The sequence below is a fragment of the Echeneis naucrates genome, chromosome 22 (assembly GCF_900963305.1).
Source record: "Echeneis naucrates chromosome 22, fEcheNa1.1, whole genome shotgun sequence".
Classification (NCBI taxonomy): Eukaryota; Metazoa; Chordata; class Actinopteri; order Carangiformes; family Echeneidae; genus Echeneis; species Echeneis naucrates.
Window position 1 is genome coordinate 1,118,347 of NC_042532.1, and position 27,948 is coordinate 1,146,294.

General features: G+C 39.4%; 2 protein-coding genes and 1 non-coding gene across 5 annotated transcripts in view; 1 reads left to right on the forward strand and 2 right to left on the reverse strand.

Annotated features, from left to right (window-relative positions):
- The window catches only part of ism2a (isthmin 2a), a 30,439-nt gene extending 20,661 nt beyond the window's left edge, over positions 1–9,778 (forward strand). Inside the window, exons 3-6 of the mRNA XM_029494501.1 lie at positions 17–317; positions 2,265–2,399; positions 3,829–3,897; positions 4,778–9,778. Of these exons, the coding sequence (XP_029350361.1) occupies positions 17–317; positions 2,265–2,399; positions 3,829–3,897; positions 4,778–5,295 (1,023 nt within the window). The 3' untranslated portion in view covers positions 5,296–9,778. The remainder of the gene's footprint in view (positions 1–16; positions 318–2,264; positions 2,400–3,828; positions 3,898–4,777) is intronic.
- A 9,931-nt stretch (positions 9,779–19,709) lies between these two features.
- Positions 19,710–19,782, reverse strand: trnat-ugu (transfer RNA threonine (anticodon UGU)). Its single transcript has one exon. It is a non-coding gene; the product is annotated as a tRNA-Thr (tRNA).
- Positions 19,783–20,168: 386 nt separating this feature from the next.
- Positions 20,169–27,933, reverse strand: hhipl1 (HHIP-like 1). 3 transcript variants are annotated; one of them, XM_029494499.1, is made up of 9 exons: positions 27,432–27,933; positions 25,085–25,731; positions 24,860–25,003; positions 24,668–24,681; positions 22,857–22,983; positions 22,175–22,320; positions 21,921–22,002; positions 21,539–21,621; positions 20,169–21,441 (listed from the first exon to the last, which is right to left on the reverse strand). In XM_029494499.1, the coding sequence occupies exons 1-9, from the start codon at positions 27,726–27,728 to the stop codon at positions 20,873–20,875; spliced, it is 2,109 nt and encodes a 702-aa protein (XP_029350359.1). In that variant the 5' UTR covers positions 27,729–27,933; the 3' UTR covers positions 20,169–20,872. The 3 variants fall into 3 exon arrangements, with proteins under 3 accessions (XP_029350359.1, XP_029350358.1, XP_029350360.1); XM_029494498.1 differs by having other exon boundaries at positions 24,353–24,681; XM_029494500.1 differs by having other exon boundaries at positions 21,293–21,441; positions 21,556–21,621; positions 24,353–24,681.
- Positions 27,934–27,948: the final 15 nt, after the last annotated feature.

Here is a 27,948-nt window from a genome sequence, read left to right on the forward strand (position 1 = left end):
CATGTGTACATTCCAGGTGACCATTGAGGTAGTGGATGACACCCTGACAGAGACAGAGGTGGAGATTGACCTGGCCAAGGAGAGTCAGCGTAATGATTGGTCAGTGTCGTCCTCAGAGTGGGCCAACAGTCACAGGAAGTTGTTCTGGCCACTGTTCTGGGAGTACCCGGAGCAGTCAGAGAACGGGCTAGGAAGAGCCAGTTCAGAGGAACAGTCATTTGATAACAATTATAACCCAGAGGAGCTGGTCCTCAGTGGAGTGGAGGGAGACTGGGGAGGGCACTGGAACAAAGACTGGCATGCCAAGGACAACTACGGTGAGGATACTCTCTCAAAACCAAAGCAGTGTGACTGGACGTGCTATATTACCTATTTACAATGTAGCTCAATGTTTTATGTTGAATTTCCTGGAGTAACAGCCCACTGTTCATCAAAAAACATTTTGATTTGCGAAGATCAGTCAACTCACAAGAGCAAGCTGTTTGACGACATCATGGTTTTTTTGACTTGGTCATTTGGTGTGGTGGAATGCTGGAATGTGCTTAGTGCCATTGGCTCACAGCAAGAAAGTTCTGGGTTAGATTCTCATGCCTGGGGACTTTCTGTGTGGAGTTTTCATGTTCTCCCTGTGCCTGCTTGGATTTCCTTGGGTTGCTCTGGTTTCTTCCCACAGTCCAAAGACATGCACTTTAGGTGAGTTTGGTGAGTTTAAATTGCATATAGACGAGAGTCTTTGTGGTTGTATGTTTCTATACATCAGCTCTGCGATAGACCTCTCCTCACCCAATGTCAATTGGGATTGGCTGCAGCAGCCCCTGCAGCCCTAATGTAGTAGGGTAGTAGAAGGTGAGATGAGATTAGACTTGGCCCTCTGAGAGGTCTGCATAACGTGATCCTAACATGCAACTCACTCACACACAAACAAGCACACACTCTGTCCAGCAGACTAATGACAGAGTCTGCTTCTTCAAGGCCCACTTATTTGTTAAACATCACACATACTATCACGCAGGATACTTTTGTTCAAAGCCAGTTGTACTGGTTTTGGTCAGGGGTATACATGTACTATGAGCAGAGAAACTGAACAGCCTGGGTCTAATATAGTGTACATATTAATATAGGTACATTTTGTCAGCCTCCTAACGCCATCTTCCCATGGAACTGGAGACCTGGACTCAAGTCAAACTTTAAATCTACCTGCCGAGTACAAAAAGCTGTTGCTAGGTCAACACTAATGCATATACATATGCATACATATTCAGCATCTGCATGCCTGTATATCAAAAATCTATTTTGCTACTTTTTTTTTCATGATGATGCTGATCTCATGTTAATGTTTTTATTTATGTTTACTCTCTCAAGCCCCAAGATCACAAAACAGCATTTTGGCAATTTTATTTTAAAATGAGAACTCCAGGGTAAAAACTGACACTTGGAAAAATGACCACTATTGAGTTTAATTAGCCTGGGCTACCAGTGTTGAAGGCAACTGGGTAAAAGATTCAAGTGCAACAGACTTTGTTCTCTTTGCTAGCAGCTATTTTTCAGTTCAGTTCTACATGTTAATGTTCACACAAGCCCAGTGAATGGTCATGCATGTCAGAGTTTTCCGTTGTGTTAGTGTGGACAAAGATTGTGTCTCATTGGAAGGTGAATTGACTGTCTGTAAAAGTGAATGTTTACATCATAGCTGAAATTTGAAGGCAATTCTATTGCTAAGATAAATTAAACCTGCATTTTATTTCATGAATATCAGGGGCTGTTGGTTGTTTAAAAAAAAAAAAAAAGGTCCGATTGTATTGAAGTCTGTGGGAGAATATGTCAATACTTCTCCCTTGATATATTAGCTCAGTAAACATTTTTCTTAATGAGTTTGTGGTCTTCTTCAATACAGTATGCTATTCATTTTTAAATGATGGTACTGGTACTGTTTAGAGGAAAATAGATCATGAAGCTGAGAATAGACTATGACTTCCACCCTCTGCACCCTCTATGTGATCCCCATCTTTTGAAGTTCTCTCCTTCTTTCCACCCCCCTGCAAGCATTGTTTAAATACAGGGGAGCATGTCTCAGAGGTCCCAAACTGTTGTTATCCCACTCTTTCCAGCTATAGCTTAATTGCATAACACACATACACCAGCTGGGCAAGGAATTCACAAGGCAAACTTCTAAGCTGGCTCTTAATATATTACTCCATAGTTTTGCCTGTGTCCCCTCTGTGCTGTGTCCACTTCATCCATCTTTTCCTCATTGTGTTTTTCAGAGTATGAGGAGGACTGGAGCCACTGGGCTCCCTGCAGTGTTACCTGCGGACACGGCACCCAGAAACGTACTCGTTCCTGCGGCTATGCATGCACTGCGACAGAGTCACGCACTTGTAACCTGGAGATCTGTGCTGGTATGAAGCAGAAACTTTCTGATGTGGCAAGACTGTATTACTTTTCTCTTTTTTAATGAAGGCATTTTAATAGCAGAAATAACAGGAAACCTCATGGCTTTCAAGCATTTCCAGATTCATGAAGTGGGAAAACTCTTCCTCACTAGATCATCTAATTCTTACAGAAGCGTAGTGCTGCCATGCCAGTACAAGAAAAAAATTGTGATAAGTATGCGTACACCACAAAGGTTTTTAAAAAGCATGGGGCTGTACAGAAGGAAGAATGAGTCCGACCCTCTGGAGGTACAGTACGGGCCAAAAGTTTGGACACACTTTCCTATTCATTTGAATGAGAAGGTGTGTCCAAACTTTTGGCCTGTACTGTATATTATTCTAACAATAAATAATCACATTATAATTTGATACGTTTGTATATTGTAATAACGCAATACAGATATTTTTTCTTTTACTGACATGGCAGCACTACTCTTCTGTATGTTTTAGTTTTATCGCTGTCATTTCACAATCAGTCTGACAAGGCCTATGGTTGCTGAGAGACTCAGTTGCAGAATGAGCACCCCAAACACAGAGTAGTCCAAGATCCAAAGACTTTACTGAAGAGCAGGCAGGGTCATACACAAGAAAGCAGTCCGAAAAATCAGGCAAACAAAACCAAAAGGGCAAGGCAGAATTCCAGTAAGACAAAACAGGTCATACACTGAGGAGCCACAAAGAATAAATGCGAGAGAGCAAAGCACACGGTGGTAACAATGACAATCTGGCAAAGGAATGGGCGTGGGCATGGACTTAAATGGGCATGGACTTAAATACTGGCAGTAACAGGTGTGGATTATTGGCGGGAAACAGAACAAAGGAACTTGACAGGAAGTGATGAGCCATGGCAGGAATAAACACAGATTACAAAATAGAGACCTGACATAGTCTGAATGTTCCGCCAATAAATGAATATCACGACAGGTCTGCATGTGAGCCAGATCACATTTCTGTTGATGTCAAATATTTTTTCTTTGTTTTTTGTGTACACAAACACCCCTTTTACTCACGTTTTTCTCTCCTACCTTTTCCACCTATCTTTGCTTGACTGAACTCTCAATAAAAGGGGAAAAAATGAAAAGGCAAATGTTCATTTAGATACTTCATACACTTTCACACTCTTTGCAGCCGAAGTTCTCCTGCTCTGTCATTTGGTTTTTATTCTAGTTGTACTTAATTCCATATTACTCTTTTGTCTCTGCCATCACTCAGTTTGCCTTCATACACAACTAAATGAATTATAGTGTAATACTTGTGTTTTTCATCGAAAAATAAATCAATTGCTTACCAATACTATTGTACATATACATACTGCTATTACTTAGCAAGGTTTCTGTGAAATGCAAGAATGCATGTTTTTGGTTGTGAATAAAAGTTGGTCCATTCTTCCTGTTAGACACCATAGTTCCAGTGACTGTGGAGACACCCTCCCAAATCATCAACAGTACTGACTTCCTGGAAACAAGTACGTATCTCTGTGTATCTCTGGGTTACAGCCAAAAGCCTGTGAAAAGCCTGGGTTTGATATTAACATTTCTGACTTCCCAACATGCTGAAAGCTGCACCACCAGGTCTGTTAATGACACAATGAAACACAGAAGTGGTCTCCTACAAGTGTATGGATTTCTTTTGTACTTACCGTTTTATTGCTCTCTCACTGTGAAGTACCACTCAAGAGAATGCAATGGTGCTTTTCATTCCAGCAGGAGAGAAGAACATAGTCCAGTCTCAACCCTGGAATCTGTGGTAGACAAAAGTGCATCCATGTTGTTGAATCAGACTGCTGGTTTAATTTCTTTTTTTTTTTTTTTTTTTTTTTTCAAAACAAGTCAGGAAAACAGGAGGGAGCCATGAACTGTGAGATGCTGCCTCAGAAGGAGCACAGGGTATTTGCTGTTCTAGGCCTTGTTCTACATCCCGATCACTACTCTTATTCATGTGCAGGTTGAACAGATTAAAATCCCTTTTTGCATCTGACAACTCCTTCCCTTCTTCTCTAAACACTTTGTCTTACCCATCTGGAAAGGCTTTACCTCCTGATATTTCCTGGATTCCTTTAATCAAAACAAGCCAGGACTTCATAGTTCTCTGCTATATCTCCTGTCATCTTTGGGGTGTAAATATTTAACTCTTGGCATGAGCCTGACTGCAGGGCAATGGTGAGAAGTGTCAGGTTTTAGTGGCTGCAGTTTGAATTGTTCAATATCATTGGATGTAAACAGTTTGAAACAGCCGGAAAATCTGCATGTTCCTGACTTCAGCTGTACAAATATGTTCAGAAGGATGAAGATCTAGACAGAGGCATAAAGATGTTTTTTTCTAATACTTATCCTCACCTCCCACAGACGTAGACAGCTGCGAGAAATGGCTAAGCTGCAAGAATGACTTCCTCCAGACATACCTGCACCAGGTGTTCACAGAGCTCCCCAGTTGCCCCTGCTCCTACCCTTCAGAGGCTGTTTACAGTGCTGTCAACATTCAGGATGTCAAACTTCACAAAACGTACCGCTGGAGGGACGCAAGTGGACCCAAAGAACGTCTGGACATTTACAAACCCTCAGCCAGGTTCTGCATCCGCTCGATGTTGTCGTATGACAGCACAACGTTAGCAGCACAGCACTGCTGCTATGATGATCAGATGAGGCTGATAACACGTGGAAAAGGAGCTGGAGCACCAAATTTAATAAGTACAGAGTTTTCACCAGAGCTGCATTACAAGGTGGATGTGCTGCCTTGGATCCTGTGCAAAGGGGACTGGAGTCGTTTCCATTCAGTGAGGCCACCCAACAATGGACTGGACTGCACAGATAACCCATCTGAACAAGTGTTTGAGATGGAACTGAAAGAAGCAAGGGAGTACTGAGTACTGCAGGATTTGCAATCACAAAGGGAAATGTGAATGACTGTGTGAGTTGAAATTCAAAGGGTCATTTTTCCTGTCTATGTCAACTTCCCACACAAGCACAAAATTGTGAATAGGATTGTGAACGCAATTTTTCTGTAATCCAGTCACAATTAATTAATGAACTTGGCCCTGCACCGGACTTAAGAACTTTGTTTGTATGAAAGGACATAATCTAGTCATATTGAATCACATGAATGGAAGACATAGACAACAAAGACTGGTGACGCTTTTTTGTTCTAATAGTATTCGTTGAAAATTGAAACAACATTGGTGTTAGAACAAATATCAAAATAAGTTTTCAGCGAAGCCGCATCCCTGCTGCTACTCTGCTGGAACACGTTGAACTGAATGTGAGCTGTGCCTATACCCGTGTGTGTGTATTGAGGATATGCTTATTTATTACAAAAACATGAAGCTGATGCTGTTACATATTTTAAGTGACACTGAATGGAAAGTGAAATAATGAAGAGGAATGAGTGAGAAGGGGACACAGGAAGTTGTCACACCTAAGTTGACACTTCTTTCCCCTCTGATCGTCCTTCTGTGTGTGTGGGGGGGGCAGACACTCAGTAAACACACAGTCTCCACCTCCCTCCTTTCTTCCTGCTGTTCTGAGACTTGCTGGGTTGAGACAATGACAGTGTGTTGTTCCAAGAACTTGGAACAACACTGTCAGGGCTTTGATTGAAATTGATGACCTACTAGGGACAAATGCACACTGAGCTCTGATGGAGGGAACGTTCTTTACGGGAAGTTTGCTCGTTTGCCCACAGTCAGCAAAACTTGTTGTGCTTGTTTGTTTTCTCTCTTTGTGTCTGTCCATCTGTTGGTCTGCCTCATGTGGGATAGAACAGAGCACCCTAACCCCCCCGCTGTAAGTATCTCTGATTAGCACACATTATACATTAAATGATAAATAACCACACAAATTAAATGTAACTCATTCATACATAATTTCCACCTCTCTTGTGCACACAGAGAACACATCAGGTGTAACTTCACAGGTTCCAGTTCCAACAACCACCTGACATTTAATTCAACTCAAAAGGCTTTTCAATTTAAACACAACAGCATACAATCTGCCAAAGTGAATGAAAGAACAACATCACTGAGCTGGTTTTAGCCTCAAACTGTCAGACTTGTGAGTTTACTTCTCATGTCGCACTAATCTAACCTTAGTGCTGAGAAAAGATTGTGTTCAGCTTGATCAATTGTTGATCCATAAAATGGAAACTATTTAGCTTACCAACTTGAATGCTATAATAACAAAAACATGTTTTAAAAATCAAATAGTAATAAAAAATAATGAAGAATCTAAGTAACAAATACAATGAACTAGAACACAATTTAAATCACACTATCGCAATGGCTAAGAAAAAAAGCTAATACTGACTAAAAGGAATAAATAAGAGCAAGAGCAGAACAGTGTGTATCACAAGTTGCCTATAAATCACAGTGGTAAGGGTGTACTCCAGCTAGAAATAATATACTTATGTCTTCATTCATTATAGATTTTAATATATGATTGTACACACAGTACAACATGACTGTAGAAATGTGTGTACTGATCGTGGGTTTGATTCCCTGGCCTGGGGCCTTTCTGTGCAGAGTTTACATATTCTCCCCATGTCTGTGTGGGTTTCCTCCAATTCCTCTAGCCTGGTCTCGGTCTGGTCTGGCCTGGTTTTCAATTTATGTAACTGTGACAGGATTAAAGGTGTCCTGCCTGGTCTGCGTTGTGTGGTGCTCTGCCGTCAGTCAGTCATTTTGCTCAAGGATCCAAAAATTCCTGCAGGATCTCATACCTCCAAATGTGCCAATTAAACTAAACATTTGAATCACACCCTTGTCTTCCTATAAACATTTACTTTCCAGAACAAAAGTCCATACCCCAACATTTAAAATCAAATCAAAATCATGAGAAGCTTGCACCCTGCAGCAACCAACCAACAGTGAACAGTCTGTATCTTATTAGATATGATGGGGATCAAAGTTGGCGTAATGGATGGCGTAATGAATGTAATCTGTGTTAGTGCGGATCATGTTCTAACTGCTCCAGCTGAATAAACCCTGGGATTTCTGCATATTAATAGGGCCTACAGTTAGTGGCTTCTTCTCCCAGTCTCAGCTTTCACACAGCATCCATGCCATGGGCAGACATGTTGGGTGGGACAACCCAACATGTCTTTGAGATGTACTGAATGAACTGAATCTTTGTAGAGACTTAGACTGATGAGATGAATCGGTACTTTGACATTTTTATTCAATAATGCAGAGCCAGTAATTGCCTGAGAATATTGTTATAATAAATCATCAATCATGCTACAATACAATGAAACAGCAATTTCAATCAATTAATGCAGTACCATCCATTATCTTCACTGCTTATTGCAGCGTCACAGTGGGCTGAACAGATCCCATTTCTTTTGTCGCATATAGAGACAAACAATCATTCACACTCACACTCACTTATATCCAGTTTAGATTATCTGAAGCAGGGCAAACATCACCATTGGCACAGAGCTGCTCAACGGGAATGTTTGCATATATATATTTATTGGATGAAGCTTGGCAGTGTTGAGCCAGGATCAACAGGCTTGCTGCACAGAGCCAAGCTGAAAACAGAGAGGGTGTTTTCAATAGTCCCCAACTGTCAGCCTGTGTTCAGACAGAGCTCAACTCCACTCATACACACTGGACCACTCACTTCCAACAGCCAATGACTGGGCAGATCTTAGCAATAAGTAAGATGAAAATGCACATACTAACTGTGTGTGTGTATTTTATGTGATGACTTCATTGAAAATGATGCCACATCTGAGGATTTTTTGTTTTGTTTTGTTTTGTTTTTTTGGCAGTTGGCACATACTCACATTTGTATCTGGACTGTAGGCTAGAGTTGGCTTCTCCTTCAAACCGTCTGATTCAGGGGATTTAGGGAAATATTTCCTGATTCTTGTAATTCCATGTTAATTTGCCAAAGAGGAATAATTAATTATTAATTATTATATAATTATTATTAATAATAATTACTCAAGACTTATCAACTACAAATGTTAAATGTGGTTTAAAACACTCTTTTACCTCTTGGTGATCAGTCTAGTGTAACTGCAGAGTAGTTGTACACTTTTAGCCTTCTTAAAGTCAAAATGCAGCTCAGTAAAAGGAAGATACAGTAAAAGTTATCACTGTAGTCAGAGGAGCAGTTTCATTGCCAGTTTTTCTTCACATTAACTTTTGTTCAGTTTCTTTGTTACATCCTCAGTGAGTGTTGACCTTCCAAAGCTTTAAAAACGTACAGCAATCATGATTTTGGCATCAAAGATTTTTACTTTACTTTTTTTTAACACAAATATACACATCAAACATAAAATGTTGTGTGGAGAAATATGTTTTTGAAATTGTTATTAAAGATTTGGTTTGGTTCACAGTGAAAAACAAGAATTTATTATATATTATGTAGTAATTTATGCAGTATATACTTTTGTATTTCTGCATTGTATTTGTATCTTTGTACTACTAAAAAATGTTAACAAATTACTTTTATTCATTCTGTTTCTGGTTTAAATTCCTAGATGGAACATTTTTTTTCATTTTAATACTGAATGAATTAATATTGAAATATTATGCAAAGCACCTCTGGAGGTATCCTTTGCAGAGGGTTTTTGTATGTTTTCAGTTTCATTCAAAGATTCAAAGATTCAAAGTGTTTATTGTCCAGAAAAGAGACATGTTTCCCTGTACAATTAAATTATTTTTTGCTGTCCTCAATGAATGTGCAGGTATATAGAAACAGATAAATAGAAAAGGTTAAAAAAGGTTAAAAAAAAAAAAATAGAATAAAAACAGGAAAATATCTTTCATGTGAATTACATTATTTTTCATCAACATAGCACACAGACCTTTTAAAAAAAAATAAACTCCCATGGCCTCTCCCAAATAAGCACAGTAGAGGTGACACAAAGAAAGGTGTCACACCTGGTTCACACCTCTCGTGCTGGCTTCAAAGTTTGCAGCAGGGAGGGCCTTGGCTCAGGCCCATGAAAATTCTCAAAATAAGGCATTATGGAAACAGAATCAGGGGTGGACTTTGAAACATTTGCTTTACATCCTGCTGGGGGATCAAATAAAAACACCAAAGTGAGAGCTGGTCAGCAAGTAAGAGGGGCTGTCCTCCTGTAAACATAAAAACAAAGACCCCGTGCTGAGCAGCTTTAAAGAATGTTTGTGTGGTCTGAAAAGGTGAATGACAATTTATTCTTTATTTATTTTATTTTTTCTTGGCCCCTACTTCAACTTTACCACATCTATTATTATTCTTAATCTTCTTGTGTAGTTGTTTCTGTTACTGATAATCCATCTTCATTCTTACACATGTAAATATTACAATCTGTGTTTAAATACAAACTTTAATATTGAATAATCAAACACATGCACACCAACATACCCTTGTTTATTAATTTCATTGTGGTTTATTTTTTATTTATTTATTATATATTTTTATTTATTATTATTTCATTATGAAACACTTTGCAGCATCTGCTTTCAAAAGGTGCAAAATGGACGACATGGTTTCATCTGACAGCTAGAAGTTATCTATAGCTTTACTTTCCTCATCAGACCAGTATCTACAGTGTGTGTATGTAAATCTGAGCTGCCAGCAGTCAGCACCCATCCTGAACATAGCTCCCTCTTATTCCGGCTCAGGTCCAGGGCATGGATTACACCATTAGTGTGACTGAGATGTGTTTACTCCCAAGCTACTTCCCATAATTTGTCTAATCTATTCCCCAACCTGTGAGACTGCAGCCAGAGCAACCTCACAAGCATGAAACCAGAGCTTTGAATAACAGTGATTCTCTGTTTCGCTCCAACATGAAGATCACGACAGATGTCGAGTTATATGTAAGCAAATATTTTAAAGGTTAACAGAACTCCTCATGCACACCACCATGAGTGCCCAGGGGCTGGGTCGTTGCAGCAAAATGTACCCCAAGCAAGTTTGATCTCTGGCTTCTTCAGGTTCACTGACTGCGATGAATACATCTAGGTCAGATAAACAATCTCACAGGTGTTTTCACATTTTTGAGGGAACATGCCAATATTACACACAATTTCATTTCACAAGGTGACGCTGTCCTTTAGAAAGAGCTGTAGACTGTCATAGCTCTTCATCCCCACCACTAACTGGAAAAGGTGAAGACGTTTTCGGGATAGTGAAAGTTGGGCAACTGCACCCAGACAGACACACACACAGATTTAAGGGTGTAAACCAGGGACAGCACAGAAAGACATGGGGAAAATAAATTCCTCAATATATATTAGTGAACATTTTAATATCACGCAATTATTTGTGTTCAGGTCACATATGTTCTTTCTCTTGGTCATAAGCCTTTAACAGGAGCTCTGAAAACTTGCGGCTAACTGAGTTGGGCCTTTAACAAAACAGGAATACGGTCCAAAAAGAATACCAACACAGAAGGTGCTGAGGAAGGGAACAACAAAGACAGAAACATTATGATTCCATACATGCCTGAGGTGTCAGAGAAACTCTGGAGGATTTTGAACAAACATCAAATCCCTGCATCTTTCAAACCAAGCAACACTCAGACAGAAACTGGTACCATACAGGGTACCATACACTCACAAAAGCAACCTAGTATATGCAGTCCAGTGCAGTGAGGAATGCAAGGACCTATACATTGGTGACACTAAACAACCCTTAAACAAACGCATGGCCCAACAAAGGGCCACTTCCTCAAGTCCAGTTCCAGCTGTCTACTTACACTTAAAGGAAAAGGCACACTCCTTTGAGGACAGCAATGTTAAAATCATGGACAGAGAGGACAGATGGTTTGAAAGAGGAGAAAAAGAAGCCATCAATGTAAAAGTAAAACCTTCTGTAAACAGGGAAGGGGGTCTGTGACGCCACCTATTTGCCATCTACAATGCTGTCCTGTCAACCATACCCAGGAGATTAACAACTCAGCTTCCAACGACGGTTGTTCACTGGAGGCCTCACATGGCTAACAATGATCAGTGAAACCCCACGAAGGAGCTATTGTTCACCAGGAGCTGCGTGAACACTCCCACAGAGGTTAAATACCTCCATCTCCACTGTTTGTCAGACTAGTGAGGACTAGTCAGACCGATGCATTGCAAACTGATGAAGCCCCTGGGATAAGGAGGTGAAATGTGGTTACCCCTGTTAAGCTTCCTCTTGTGATCATCTGGCCCTAATGTGTTTCCCCTATGTCTTGTTATCTCCCTCTCCTCTGTGTATTTAAGCTGTGTTCCCCTTTCCCTTCTTTTACTCTGTTTTGGAATAAAAGACTTTGCTCCAGCCATACCTGAATGCTTTGCATTCTGTGTCTTCATTGTTCAAGGCAAACAAATGCACTACTCACTACCATCACCTCCAGACAGCTTGACTTAAAATATGGTAGTGTGACAAATCTATTTCATATCACAAACGTTTGGCTGGCAGGTCACTGTTTGAGATAGATGGCTATAGAAAGGAGTGACAGTTGCCCAACTCCATGATCAACTCCATGATCAGCACCCTGTCAAGCCCTCAGACAGGCCCTGAGTTGTCTGTCACTCCGTACAGCCTGTTTCTGTGTCAATATCCCATCAGGATGTTTAGTGAAATGCGGATTTCCTGAACCTTGTTGTGCTATTGCTAATGTTTCATGATTAAGGTGGTGTGTAGTAAAAGCCCATCTGCTCTCAAAACCACAAGGAAGATTTTGTGATTGAGACCAACAGCATATATCTCACTGGTCACAATCTGTAATTGTTGTGGGGTTCTTCTTTGTAGATTTTTAAGTTACAAATTAGCAAAATGTAAGCTTGAGCTTGAGCTTGAGTCAGGTTGTGAGACTCTATTTGCAACAGAAAATCTATTTATTCGGTGCTGAAAATCACAGGTCACAAATCTGTCTGTCTTGAGGACAAAAGATGGAATTGAAATAATCACATTTTATATTTAATTAATTTAATAATGAATTTAATTTTGATGCAATTCTTTTGGATTAAGTATATCAAAGAGAACAGAATGGCCTTTAATTATCTCAAGACGGTGATTTCAATACTAATTAAAGATGTAACATGCATGCTCATTATAGTGTCTGACAAATGTATCAGCAAGACACTGGCCAGCTGGCTTTCTACATGACAGCTCTTGAAATGTAAAACTTCAGACCCAGTGGGCCAGGCATGGTGAAGCAATTATTAATTTATAAATGACTCAGCTTGAACTGGGGTCAGGGAGGGGCAACATGGCAAAGCACATGTAGATCACTTTTGATCCACACAATGTGTGAGGGAAAGGAGGGCTATGTGGAACAGATGTGTGTACAGTCCACAGAGTGAGGATCAAGAATATCAGCTGCCAGATGGGGAGGTCTGGGCATTGGGGAGCTTCTATAGTCTCATTCTCAGTATGAGCCAGGAATGTTTTCATGCATGTGCAACCACTTCACCTCAGAGTCTGCAAGTTATGCAGGTTTTTAGTGTGGTAAACAAAGAAGGGTTTTCTCCTGTATGACATGCATTTTATTTGTTTGAAATGCAGAGATCTTCAGAAGATGAGAATGCAGGTTTGAAATATCATCTTTGTTTCAAACAATGATAGAGCAGCAAATTGCATGTGCAATGATGTTTGCATTCTCCTTGAATATCTTTTAGTATCTATTTTAGGGATATACCCATTCCTCAGGGAGATATCAGACTCCCGAGCTGTTAAATGCTCAGCTGATTACTATTGCATATGGGTAAAAGATTTGTGAGAACTGGGAGCCTGAATTACTGTATACTCACTGCACAAAATGGTTGACTGTGAGCACACTGTCTGTGCAGCTTTCCTTTAGCAATATTTAAAATGTCAACATCTCACTGTGAAAACACACAGAAAACAACAGCTGACAGATGTTTTACAATACCAACAAAATTACTAGGGTTGCAGCAATAGTCAACGAGAACAAGGCATGAGAATATATAAAAACCATAGAAATCAAAAATAAATTCTCATGTATTTCTTTACTTTTCTCACTCTCACTGCTACAATATTATCTGTCAAGACAGTTGCTGGTGAATTTGATGAATGAATTTGTTTTCAAAGACAAATAAGAGAGAGAGAGAATAAAAGAATCTTTATCGGAATCCTCATCTATGAAGAATTCCCACTACCACTGAAAAGGAAAAATATGTTGAAAGATTATCCTGAACAAATCAGAGTTGAAATTAGCATGATGTACCTGGGTCTTCCCAACCCAACAAAAGCTAAAGGACTATAAACATTTATAAGACTATAAATGATATTTATCCCTGCAGTGTATTTTTAAGACAGAGATTTTTTTATCATCACTCAACCACCCACACTACCCATTTCTTCCAGTGTTGTCCAAACACACCACGCCTCACGTTGAGTGTCGCAAATGATATATGCTAAAAAATAAAAGTAAATGAAATGATTTAATTAATTTGAAAACAGAAAGCAATTGTTTCTGCTGCAGTGAATTTTGCTGTTCTTTTTTTTAGTTTAGTTTTTTAGTTTAGTTCTGTTTAAATGTGGTGTACTTGCACCTCTGTTGAATTTTAAAACTGATTGTTTTGATAATTTCATATGAGAAAGGATAACTGTGTTTATATACATCAGAAGTATTGCACTAAGGTTCTGCAGACTCAGTTTTTTCAAACTTGAGTCCTTTTTTGTTAAGAACTTGTGTTACTTTCATAGAAAGAATAATGTATTTAACTGGGAAAAGTTATACTTGAATACTTTTCTGACACTGAAACTGATCTATGCTTCTGTTGAGAGTTGTGTTCTTTATGATGATCACAGAGTGGCAATCAGTGTTTATTTTGGGATTAATTGCCACATCACTATTAAAATGTATGAGCCAAAAGTACAGTTCCAAGGCCCATCAGAAGGGAGCCATAACATTTTTACATAGTCCATATAGCACTCTTTAAGCCAAGAGCAATATGTTGTGTCCATGAGCCAATAAAGTATAAAGGAAATACAATGATGAGTATGATTTAAAAATATAAGGATAATGCATGAGAACTAAACTGTGTCCAGTCAGTAGTTTGTCATTAAAAAGTGTGTTTGTTTTCTCTCAGGTTATCTATCCAAGTAACCACTGTTACTGGCACACTGACACATGCACAAACACACATCAGTGGTTCACAGAAATGGCCAGTTGGTGCGAAATTGAAATAAAAAATTTGTATATTTTTGGTATGTGTATTTTTGAACAGTGTGCTTATTTGTTCAGATATAATTTTATGAAAGACAAAGCAATGGGATTCTCACACAGATTTTTTTTTTTTTTTTTTTTGTTGCTGATACACAGGATTTACTAGAAACACAGTCTCATAATAATGAGCTGTAGTGATGAAGAACTGTACTTTGCTCAGCTCAAGTGAAGCTGTGCTAGTTATGATGTAATTGTTTAGTGTGTCAGCCTCTCCTCTCTTTATTAGAGACTCTATTATTTTACAAGTGTTTCATAAAAGCATCTCTTTTGCTACACTTTCACCTGCTTTCCATATTACTTTGGAGTTTGGAGCACTGCTGAATGTGTTGTCTTGGTGGGCAACTCGTGAACCAGCATTGCAGTAACGCAAATTCAAAGACAACTTCAAATCCAGCTTTGAAATAGCCCTTTGATGCCAGTAGATCTCAGTTTTTGGCTGTACTATGTTCATTTCTACTATACTTAATGGTTTTCCTTCTAAGTTGAATTTCACATAACTGTCTGTCACTTTCATATAGAAGGGGATGGTGTTTGTGTATCCGACCCAGCAAAACCCAACCATTTCCATGTTTTTTTGGAGATTGGAAAATGGAGCAGAAATAGCCAAACTCCTGTTTGTGGTACAGTATTGGCTTGATGTGGTACCTGGCACCACTGTTCAGCTTGAAGCACTGCATCAAAGGAGGAAATGCGGAGTGACAAGTACAGTCCTGCTTTTTTGACAATCCTCTGTCCATAGAACATAGTCCAGGGGGTTTCTGGTGCCAATCCCAGCTCACATTGGGCGAGGGCAGGGCACACCTTTTACAGGTTGCCTGTCCATTGCAGGGCCAACATACAGAGAAAAACGCCCACCCCGCCTCTCCAAGCATCTGGGCCATGGACATAACTACTGTATCATTATTAAGGATAGTAAATATTATTTATTATATTATATATATTTATTATTTATTATATAACTAATTATCTTTAGCTATCTAAGTGCATTTCACTTCACTATATAGCAAAGTAACCCTTTCTCAATCCATATCTACTACATACCTTAAGGTCAGAGGTCCAGAACAATTTGCAGTAACAACATTTAATGAGTCTCATTTTTCACTCACATTAACTTTCTTCCAAATAAATTCAAACTTTAAATAATTCAACATTTAGGCAACATACAAAGGTTAAAACAGCCAGAACAGTCAAAATAAATGTCCCTTGGTCAAGGTGCTGCAATATAAGTTTTTCATAAACAATACAAATAACAATAAATCAGCACAACTTAATTTAACTTTACTACACTACATTCACTGTGGAAAATTCAGTTGCTCAGATATGTGGAAGGAAACATGGTCAGCACAAAGAAGAACATCTTCTGGGGAAGAAGTGGGAGAAATGGCACTGTTTGCTGTGACAGTTTAAGAGAAAACCAAATACATGGATTTTGTGCTTGATTGGGGCAAAATGAAGCTATATATATTGGCTTTTTATTGTTTGTTTCTATAGGATTTGTTTCTGATTAGATAATTTTCAGTTCAAATCAATTCATACACTGCCTTACTTTAGAGTCAGATTCTTTGAATCATGACTACAGTGGTAAGAATACCTGATTTGTATGTGGGAGACCGGGGTTCAATTCCCCCACGAAGAACCCCAGCCACAAGGTGCCCCCTAGTGGTATTCTAGTTTTGGTTCCAAGCCTGGATAAAACTGGAAGGTTTCATCATGGCATCCGGTGTAAAACTGTTACCAAATCAATCATGTAAGTCGCAGGAAGCTAATTTGCTGTGGCAACCCAGAACAGGAAAAAGCCAAAAGAGAGAAAAAAAATCGTTGAATGTGCTGTTTCAGGACACATTGTGTTGGCATGCAAATTACATTGAATAATTAAGTATTTCGAAAAGCAAGTACTGCTGTACTTTTACTGAAGTCATTGAGTAACAGTCATCATTTGACCAGCAGGATCTGTATATTGACTCACTTCAAAATATTAGAGCTGTGTACTTTGTCCACCACTGATGAGAACTAAATGTTTGCCATCTGAGGTCTATTAAAAGTGACATAGGTAGAGCATTGGAGAGGTTTTAGTTTGTTTAGAGACAAGTCAGCGCAACATGCCTTTTGACCTCCAGTAACTGACTTTAGACATGCTGATCTGTTGGGTCTCATTAAATAATTTTATAAAGAGTTTGTTCTAGACCTGCTCTCTTTGTTATGATTTGGTGCTACCATCAAACTCATTAGTGTTCACCTTCATTTTATTACTTGTATATGCCTAATCCACCAAAAATAACTGCACAGAGTGGACTGAAAGGCAATAACTGTCCGAAACAGGCTGGGACAGGAAAACTTTACTGTGTGCTTTTCCAAATCTTACGATAAAGGGTTAACCAATAGTTTCTAGATATACTTATAAATCAGAGCAGAGGGCATTTTCTTGCAGTGGTCATTTTCAATTCCTGCTATATCTGTGGTTTAAAGCGATGCTGTGGATTTCACACCATTCAGAGGAATGCTTAGAGTGGCATTAGTTGCTTGGTTTGAGTAAGACTAGCTGGTGTTAAGCATTATGTGGCTTCCCTTTGTACTTTGAGACCTTTGTGCAGGAAATCACGACTCCACTTTTAATACAGCCTGAGGCCCACCTGAAGGACAGTTTTGATGACTCCATCTGATGATTGCTCCCTTTGGTATTCACAACTGTCTCGCTTCTCTGGCCATTTTACTTCATTTGTTTTACACATTTTATATTCACTGCCATTTAATGATTGAATAATGTTTCTGAGTATTGTATTACAATTGATTTCCTTTTTTTCTTTGTTTTTGCAATGTGTTTCACCATTTAACATGTATTGTCATGTTAAATTCCAACAAATCCCAACAATTCTCTGACTCAGTATATCTAATTCCTCGTTCAAATCAAATCAAAATCAAATAAGATTTATTTGTATAGCGCCAAATCATGGCAAAGTTATATCAAGGGACTTTACATATAGAGCAGGTCTAGACCAAACAAAAACAACCACCTAAATAATACACAGGTGGAATTTTCAAGTAAAAACCTGCCCTCAAATAGTAATAGGCCAACAACATGTATCTTTTGTACGCTATGAACACAATAGGTTGGTTTGGTTTTTGTTTGTTGTTTGTTTGTTTTTGTTGTTTTTTTGTTTGTTTTTTGTTTGTTTTGTTTTTTTTGGTAAACTCTGTAGTTAGATTGTTCATTTTATTATATTATATCATGTAAATACCACGAGTCAATAAACTTTTCTATTTGTTGTGTAAGTGTAACACTATGTAATGTGCAAAAGTTGCCCTTGTCAGGCAACACAGCATGCATAATCATTGTCTGTTTATATACAAGTGTACATACAAACCACCTAACATCCACGTAATTCTGCTTAATTGCTTTTATACAGCGAGGCAAGTTAATACCACATCAGCAGTATATGTAGTGAGTATATACCAGGTTCAAATACAACATTTCTCTTACATGTTGTCATACATACACACGCACATACAATTTGAGGGCTTCACTGATAATCAGCCCTGAACAGGAGGAGGTGAAAAATCCTGGCATTCTCTGCGGAACTAGGATTCCACTCCAATCCCCTCAGGAAGAGAGGGACGCGAGGGAAATGAAAGCTAATATTTAGAAGGAGAAAAAAGAAGAAGTGTAAAATGTTGGAACCCCTGCAGGGTGCATTTCAAATTATTGAGAATAGCATCTGTTGTCATTTGCTTTACTTTTAAGAAAACCCCAAAAAGAGCTTATCTAGTGAGGAAGATTTATGTTCCTCTATTATATATGAAAAACAAGTAAGGAGGTCGGAATTTGACTTATTGTAATCAGGATCATGGAGTGCTGAAAGAATGCCCATCATGGCCCCTGACGCAGCAAGCAACAGTTCTAAGGTTCCACACCTTAGAGCCTGACCCTAACCCTAACCCTAACCTGAGAGGTTAACCTAACCCTAACCCTCTCACGGTGGGTTACCTGTTGTTATATGAAAACCTCTTAAATCCCATGTTTGCACTTCAATTATAGGATTAGAGGGTCTTTGGTGAATTGAAAATAACTTACTTTTCAGGGCAGGACTTGAAAGCATCTCTTGGATACATTCTGCACTGTCTGCAACATTTATAACACGGCTATATAACTGTTTATTTTAACATGAAGCACTCAATTCAGTCTCACTAAGTTTTGTGTTCTTTTCTCTCACATGAGACATGTGGTCAACAAACTGTCACTAAAGCTGTACACAAATCATCAATAATCTGCTTCCTCATTTGCCCTCCTTTGGCGCAGAAACTAGTCAAACATGTAACTGTACTGTATTCACTCAGTCCACAAAGCAAATTACTCATGGGGCAAAAAGATGAAGACTGCAGCAGTTCTGCCATCTAGCGGCCACTAGTACTCACTGTATTAATATGTAGGAATTATACAACAAAGCAGTTTGTGAGGCCTTTCTCTGGGTTTCTTCTTAATCTTGTCTGTTGAGTCGATATGTCTGTGTGTCATGTGCGTAATCTCACCAGAGATCCAGTATTTAACATAGAGTGTATAAAAGATACACTGGAAAGAAAAAGACAAAATAAAAGAGATACCTTGTCTGAGGAAGTAATTAAATTAAAACAGTATCTTTGTTATACCTTTGTGTGAATTGTATTTCATAGGTAGCATTTAAATTCTAGTTGTGTCTGGAAAGCTCAATAAAGAGAACTGGGGTGATAGGGTTGAGCCTGGCTCTAACTCCTGGGAGCTGGTGCCCAGCATATCAATGAACTTTACAACATAGAGGAAAGTTCCCTCCAGCAAACACTGACTGACTGGTGTGACAGCCATTTGGACCTTGTATTCCTATTTCCTTCACTCCACTTGTATTCGACCATGAAATGTCCCAACTTTAAAAGAAGACTACTAGATTTTTTTTAAGCGTGAAACTATCTTTTATGAAGTAAGATGGTTTGTTCGTTCCTCCCGCACTTAATGCAGTGTGTTTACTCAATCTACTGTCGTCGTCTGCGCTACAACGTGTTACCATAACATTTCAAAAGAGTAAAGTCCATTCTTTCTGTTAGGTACAAAAACAAACCTAACAAGAAACGCGAAAACTAGAAAGGCCCCAGCGAGGATCGAACTCGCGACCCCTGGTTTACAAGACCAGTGCTCTAACCACTGAGCTATGGAGCCCAAGCTGTTAACACTACAGGTTTTTAAAATTTTGTTGCAATTTATTGTTGGTAAACACATCGAAGGTTTGTTCTGTCTCCAGGTTTTGTTCCCTCACATCACTTATTTCAGACTTGGTGAAATGAATAAGAAAAAGTCTGTTACCTGCAGTAAGCTGGCACCCAGCGGTCTGCCGGGTATTACGGAAGCTTATTGGTTAGTTATTTGAATTCAATGCTTGAATTACTACTAATGGCAGCTTTGGTCGACCGACATCACTGACCACAGGTAACTTTGATATTTTTTTTCTACATTGCTCCAAAACTCTTACATCGTTACAGTTTCAACTTCATATCAATACATGTTCTGCATCGACTGATTCAAGTCCTGACGAGGGGACGCCCAGATCGCATAAATCTCATGTTTTATTAAAATTATTTTACCAAAATGGTTACATCAGAATACAACCATACATTCATTCTCCAGTGGTTAATGAACACATTAGGAAATGTGATATTTAGACACTTACTGTTAAATATTTTAATGTACCAAATCACTAGGCAGGAAAACAAACATTCAAGTCTGAAATTCAAAATTAAGCTCACATATAAACATTAGCCTTTGAGTTATATTAGCAAAATACCCCTTCTGATAATCAGACATTAGTATAAGAGATTAAGGGATAAACACAGTTACAGTCAGGGACGTGATTTCAAGGCGGGGACATGTCCCCTGCACTTTTTCAAAAGGCACTTTTGGTCCCCTGCAGTTGTTACCGTCCAAAAACAAATGTATGAAATTTAGACTGGTCTTATGACCAAGCGGAAAACGGTCGCTAATACTGAAGCCTGTTTCCCTTCAGACCGCCCACAGGCGCCCCTCAGCCCCATTCAATATAAGTTGTGTTGTTGCTGTGCTGCTGTACAGCTATATGCTATTCAATTCCAATGTTGAAATACCATGGCGCAAATTTCAATTGTTTTTGTCAACTTATTTATGGCTATAAAAAATATAGCTCTTAATAAACTAATTTTTAATTGATTTAAATTTTATGTAAATTTGAATGGAGTTATTTAATGATAATTAGCTCTGATTTCATATTAGCACACTTTTAGACTCCACCAACAATGTCAGATTTGCCACAGATCACTCCAGCATCTTCATAGTGGGCGCAGTTGTGTGTCCCGACGCCAGCATGTTTGCAGTCTAGCAAGCTAGACTCTGTGCCATTACACTGCACGTCATCTAGAAGAATTTGTAGATCCCTTCCCTCACCAAATTCTGAGTTCTTGGTTGCTTTCAGAGCATTCCGGAAGCCTAGCTGCCGACAAACAACTGCGGCATTGTTGGTGGTCCATAGGTCATCACACACAGTGCCCCACTCCCCGTTAATGTAGATTTCCACCCGGCCACGGTCACCGTCGCCTTGATCATCTCCAGCTAGTCTGACCCTACCATTCTGAATCTCTGGTGCGATTTCTGTTCTGGATTTTCCCTTTCTACGTCGACCTTTCCGTCTTGGCTGTCTGGGTGGTTTGGTGGTAGTTGTGGTTGGTAAAGGTGTGGACAAGTCTTGTCCTACTTCCCCTAGATGGTGAAAGAGCTCTTGGAGCCAGTCATATGATTCTGTGGGTTGTAGCTCTGGATGTTGTTTGCTTGCTAGTTCAACACCAATTAATGCTAATGAAGAAGCAAGGGAAAAAAACACGTGGATCACTATGAGTACAAACAATTTATGTCACGGATTTTATCCATTTTGACTTGTAAGTGGACTCACTTTCTTGTGGAACAAACCTGATGAGATTACTTTTCACTCTAACAGGAACAGGGTCATAGTGACACTGTCTCGGTGGAGCACGTCTGAAAATCAGCAAACAAAAACACAGCATGACATTTAGCAAAGTAAAGTCTGAGAGCATTATCCCACTACTACGGAGAAAACAGTATGATCCTAATACTGTGTATGCCTCAAACTCTGTGAGTGGAATGAGATGTCTGTATTTGGGATTAACAACAGATTTATATTTCATAGATCCATGTCCAACAAGCAGAAATGCAAGTGCTCAATACACAGTGAGCAAGTACTGGACAGTAAATATTCCAAGCTATGTAACCATCGCAAAAGAAAGAAAAGGCTCAGACATGACAACATTAATCACCTTGAGGGATCCACCACTTTATAAACAACCCCAGAAGGGGACATAGCACTCGGTATTCCAGTGGACATGAAGTACAGCTCACCTGTTGAAAAACAAAAACACACAGCAACATCTTAGGAAAGTACATCACTTGTTACAGCTAATGTCCACAGAAAATTGCAATTACAATATCACAGTTCTCTGGGCAAGTTGAATCTAAGGTCACTAGACTTAGCAGCAGATTCTTATAGGTTGTATGTGAGTTCATGATTTACCAGCTTCATCTTCAGCAAAAGAAATAATGTACTGGTGATAGTTGTTGATGACCCCAGGGAAAGCGCAGGTCAGGCCTATTCCCATACAGATCTCACTGTATTTCCATTGTCCTGTGTTTCTGTCCTCTTGCAGACTCATCAAACGGCTGGAACAGGAACAAAGACCACAGTCTCTAAATTGTAATGCATTCTGCCATATTTTATAAAAGGGTATTGTGCGCACCTTTCTGCATTGTTATCTATATCTGCTTTGGTTACTGCTTTGTACATATAAGAAGATAAAAATATATTTTGATAATGAACTGCTGATCATCTTCTGAAGATATTTGCCAATTCTAGGTTCTCGAGCATTACTATCTTCTTTTTTTTGTGTTGTATTTCTCTGTGAATGTGAGATTTGAATTTGAAGGCAATGTCTTGTTCCAGTAGAAAAAAATAGTGGAAAAAGTAATGCTTTGTGTTTCATAATGACTCAAGAGCAACTTCACCAGTACAAAATATTTCTCTAGTTGCAAACTAGTGGAGACTTCACATTATCTTTATCTCTGCAATTTGGAAAAAGGGAGGCATAAAGCAAGAATCTTCAGTCTAAGCTTCAGGTATCACAAATGTTCCCAACACAAATATAAATGTTCAAGTTATTTTAGAAACAAAATATGTTGTGTACCAGATTTAATCTTACCCACTCATGAAGTCTCCAAATATATACATGCCATTCAGGTTTGGGTATTCACAGCCTCTGTACACATAGCCTCCAGTCACTGACTTGCCCATCTTGTGGGGGTATGCATAAATAGGCAGGATATCACCTGTGATAAAAAGAAAAAGAAAAATTTTGGAAATATATAAGGTTATTTTAAATATCCCCTCAAGTGTCTTACAAATACATTTCATTTAGCTGAAAAGTTTCTTTGCATGAATGGGTGTGATGAGGATGCACCATCAAGGACCAGGATGAACTCTATATACACTCCTGAAAAAAATCTTAAGAAGGGGAAAAATGACAAGAATCTGATGGATCGCAACCACGTTTTAAGATGGGCTTCAAAACGCAAAAGAAGAAACTAGAGCATGCAACAAAAAACAGTAGGGCCCTCAATTAGACCCAGTACTAACTAGCCTCTTTAAAGAGATTTTTTTTACTTGATTGAGCCATTCATTCTAGATCTAATTAATTCGACCTTCTCTTTGGGTCAGGTAAGTACCTCAGACTCTTAAGACCGCAGTCATTAAACCCCATCTTAAAAAGCCGAATCTTGGAACCAACTGGATGGGAACGGTTTGCTTGAAGAGTTTCAGTCAAGATTTAGAGCCCATCATAGCACAGAAAAAGTGCTGGTTAAAGTCTCCAATTATATTCTAATGGCTTCAGACAATGGATCAGTCTCCATACTTCTCTTCTTAGATCTTAGTGCTGCATTTGACACCATAGATCATAATATTTTACTACAGAGACTGGAACATGAAATTGGCATTAACGGAACTGCACTAAGTTGGTTCAAATAATATTTATCAGATAGACATCAGTTTATTCATGTTAACAACAGCTCCTCCTCATGCATTTTTTACTTTTTTGTTATGATTTGGCACTATACAAATAAATCTGATTTGAGTAGATTTGATTTAAATGAAAACAGAATTTTGAACAGACTGTTCAAAAAAAAAAAAAAATCAGCAAATCAAAAATTTAAGTTTTCTGTATTAAGTTCTTCCACCTTTCAGTGTTCCATGTTTGGTGCTCCCTTGCCATGTCCAAACGGGCAATTTGTGGGATGGGAAGAGACATGGCCTTATTTTTTGTTCTTTAAGTCCTTGTCTTTCAGATGTCTTTTGGTTATTGAGCTTAAGTCATTATCAGTAAGGGCCTCAGTTTGGGTCGAGGATCAGCCTGTGTCTTCAAAAACAGCACGTCAGATCCGCCAGCTCAGGTTAGGTGAACTCTTTTGTCCCACAACCCTCAAAAAAAAAAAAAAACAACCTCGAAATTCAAAATTACAGTTTTATTATGCCCAACCTTGGCAGCAATGGCACATTGCAAGAGGCCTTACTTGTGCCACTCAACAACATTGGCAGGATTTTAAGGCAGAAAGCTTTTTTGCATTTGCCATGTATTTATCTGGATGTAAACAAAGGTAACCATAAACCTTTCCAAGACATTTGCCTGTCATTCTTACTTACCCAGTGAGCTGTTGGCACACAGTTTCTTATCATAGCAGGAAAAGCCCTCTTTAGCTCTCCAGCCATAGTTGTGGCCTTTCTCAATAATGTCAATTTCTTCAAACTTGTTCTGGCCTACATCCCCACAGAAGATGCGTCCCTTGCCTTCTTTAGTGCGAGGGTCACCCCTGTCTACTGAGCACCTCCACATATTGCGGACACCGTAAGCATAAATCTCAGGTCGAGCTCCTTGCTCGTTTAAAAATGGGTTATCTGGAGGGATTCTGTACAGTGGGCCTTTCTCATTGTCATCAACATCAATACGAAGAACTTTACCCAAGAGAGCGGACCTGAAATGAAAGTGGCAAAATGGAAAATGTGCAGTAACATATAACATCACATGATAAGTTACTAATTCTGGAAGCTATAATTAGCATACATAGAACTAACAAATACATCATATGATTTTCTTTAAAACACAAATATTTGGTACATTTCTTGTAGCTTGATTCAATTTTTTATTCTTACTTATTTTGGGCATTTCCATATTTTCCAAATGGATCTCCTGCCATCCCACCATCACCAGTGAAAATGTACAAGTAACCATCATCTGCAAAGAGCAGCTGGCCGCCATTGTGGTTTGATGCTGGTTCATCTATCTCCAGAATAACTCTGGAAGGACAGTGGAGAGTGGAAAGTTCTACATATTGAGCAACAAAAAGTCATTGCTGTGGAGCAACTGTCCATACCTACCGCTCAGAGGTGTGATCTACCATGTTCATGTCGTTGGCTGATACACGGAACTCACTGATCCTGATCCTCTCATCAAAACCCACTTCCACTGAGTAGTACACATACAATTTTCCATTGTACTTGTACTTGGGATGGAAGGTGATTCCCAGAAAGCCTCTCTCATCACCTTCCCATGATGATGTTAAGACTGCTTTGGTAATGTTCAAAAACGGTCTCTGTAGTTTGGACCGGTCAGGAAGGTAGGTCCACACCAAGCCAACCTGTTCTGCTACGAAGAACCGATGCGTACCGTCATTTGCGTGGACCATGGCTAAGGGGTTCTGCAGACCATTGGCCACCTCTTCTAGACACAGCTGTAGACAACCATCTGCATCTGACTCTACCCGGCCCAAGTTCTTTGTTAGCTTCTGGTTGCTGAGGAGATGAGGGTAGCAGTAGTCCATGTCATCTAGTGTCAGGCTCTGGCAGAGACGACTTTGGTCTCCTTTGATTTTGATTATATGTGAGTGGTCAGAAAGGAGAGGGATGATGGAGCTACACTTGCCCCAAAATTGGAAACAGTAGTCCGGACAGAGGCCAGGGATTGTCCGAACAGGGGTGCTCGGGTCCTCTGCATCAAAGAGATGAGCTGCATAGGGAGAACATTCCTGGACGAATGTGGAGCAGGAGTGAGCAGAGAAGAAAAGATAATATGGTTGGTAGTTGTACAATCAATGTTGATATTAAAGTTGATAAGGCAGACTTCTTAGCAAACATTTGCTAATTAACACATACAGCAATATGAGCAGAATAAAAACGGTGATTATATTTACTTCACTGAATGTAAACCATTGTGGCCTATCAAGATTTCGAACTTTTCAAAACTGATTACTTAATTTAAAAGTCTATCAAATTGTCTCCTCATCATAATTGTTGCATAACATTATGATCTAATGCAAGCAAGTGCTACCATTAACTGAGATTGGCATTGTAATTTGTCATGATATTCTGTTAAGCTATTTAAACACAATTGTTTGAATGTATGTGGCATCCACACAGTTTTAAATAAATAAAAACAAGACATAACAGAGTGTTTGACTATTTACAAAACACAGAGGTCCCTCTGTGCTGGAATTGCTGGAGCCAATCCCAGCTCACATTGGGTGAGGGCAGGGTACAACCTGGACAGGGGTGTCACCAGTCCAGCACAGGGCCAACACATACGGAGACCGAGATGAACAACCACTCATATTCAGACATATGGGCAATTTAGAGTCACCAATTAGCCTATATATGCAAGCAGAGGCCCCAGGCCTGGGAAACAAACCTGCGATCCACTATGCCTCAGTGCTGCTAGATGAAGGCATATTTTTTACAAAAACTTACACAAGAAGATGCATGAATGAACCAAAAATTACAGATGTACATATTAGGTTATGGGCATATGTACATATAATGTACATCCTAACTTTAATCTCAGAGAGAAAAATCAGTAGCATAGGCATTTCTAGTCCGTTTTTGGGGGTGCTGCAGCACCCCTATAGTATACAGTTTAAAAGTAATATTTTAACAACAAAAATACAGCAGCAACCCCTCATGCCTGGAAAATGGTTTGAGCCACCTCATTGCTCTCACCTTTCCCTATCCCCAGCTCTGACCGCTTAATCTGCAGAGCGTTAACAATGCCCTTTGAAAGTGTGAAGTGTAAGTTCCTGGTCCAAACCAGGATATGTGGCAAATTTCTTTACTTTTACCACTCAATACCAACACATTTGTATCATCACTAGTCCTTATTTCTACTTCGTTGAGTAGTAGATTACTGTTTATATTATAAGGTATGAGTTAGCTGACGTATTTTCTTGCTAGGAAACATTACAGGTGGTCAGTCAAACACTGTCGTCTGCTTGTACAAAACAGTGAAATTTATATTGCCTGGCCTGCCAGCACTCTTGAGTGCTCAGCACCCCTAAAGCTCTGATCCTAGAATCGCCCCTTGTCAGGAGTGATCAAATGCCAAAAATGACCAACTGTTTTTCCCCATATTAGGAATAAAATGCTCATGATTAAAGAAAACGTCCTAAACAAGTCCCCTCAGAATCTCAGATGTGTGGGGACTTTAAACTCCTCTATCTCTGAGTGAAGTGACCTTTACCTTAAATCAAGCTCGGCCCACTTCATTAAAAGTGAAAGCTTTATGTTAGTAATCATTCATTGCAAACGTGTTTAATTGTTTCCATATTAATGTCTTAGACAAATGCCACTGTCCTTTACTTATTTCTTAGCATGGACTTTGCTATCATGTCAGACTCTTGGCGGATGATGGAAACGCTTTGTCCGAGCCTGGCGACAGTTGTTCGGTCGTGCCTACCTGGCAGAGCAGCTCCTGAACGAAACCCGTACAGTGGGCATATCCATAATAATCAAAGTTATCCAGAATCCGATAATATTTAGCCATCAGCTCCTGGTCTCTTGTATAATCACAACATCCAAACTCCTTGTACATTACGCAAAACTCGAGCTCTCTGAGTGGTCTGAAAGGCGGTTTGAAATCCAGACACTGCGGGTGTAACATCACAGGTGCGAGCCAGAAATTGAAAAAACACAAGACGTCGAAGGGCGAGAGCCAAAGCCGACCCAAAGCTTTGCTGTTACACCGCCACATCATGGCGTACGAAAGACCAGAGAAGTGAAAGTTGCTAAGAAGCAGCTTCCTGTGTGCACTTTGCTCCAGCTACAGTCGTTCGCTGTCACTTGCCCTGACGTGGTGGACGGAAGGCTGAAAATATCTGGTGTGTCCCTGTGCGTGTGCACGCACTGCTTGAGGACTGTAGCTGTCTGCGGGGGCCCCACTATTGTTGTAGTTTCTTGGGTTAAAACATTCATAA

Coding starts and splice junctions, on each gene's coding strand:
- hhipl1 (XM_029494498.1), bottom strand. CDS start 27,728: ATGATGTGGCGGTGTAACAGCAAAGCTTTGGGTCGGCTTTGGCTCTCG. Junction 25,004..25,084: donor GTAGATCACACCTCTGAGCG/GTAGGTATGGAC, acceptor CTGTCCTTCCAG/AGTTATTCTGGAGATAGATG. Junction 22,003..22,174: donor TTTTGCTGAAGATGAAGCTG/GTAAATCATGAA, acceptor GTTTTTCAACAG/GTGAGCTGTACTTCATGTCC.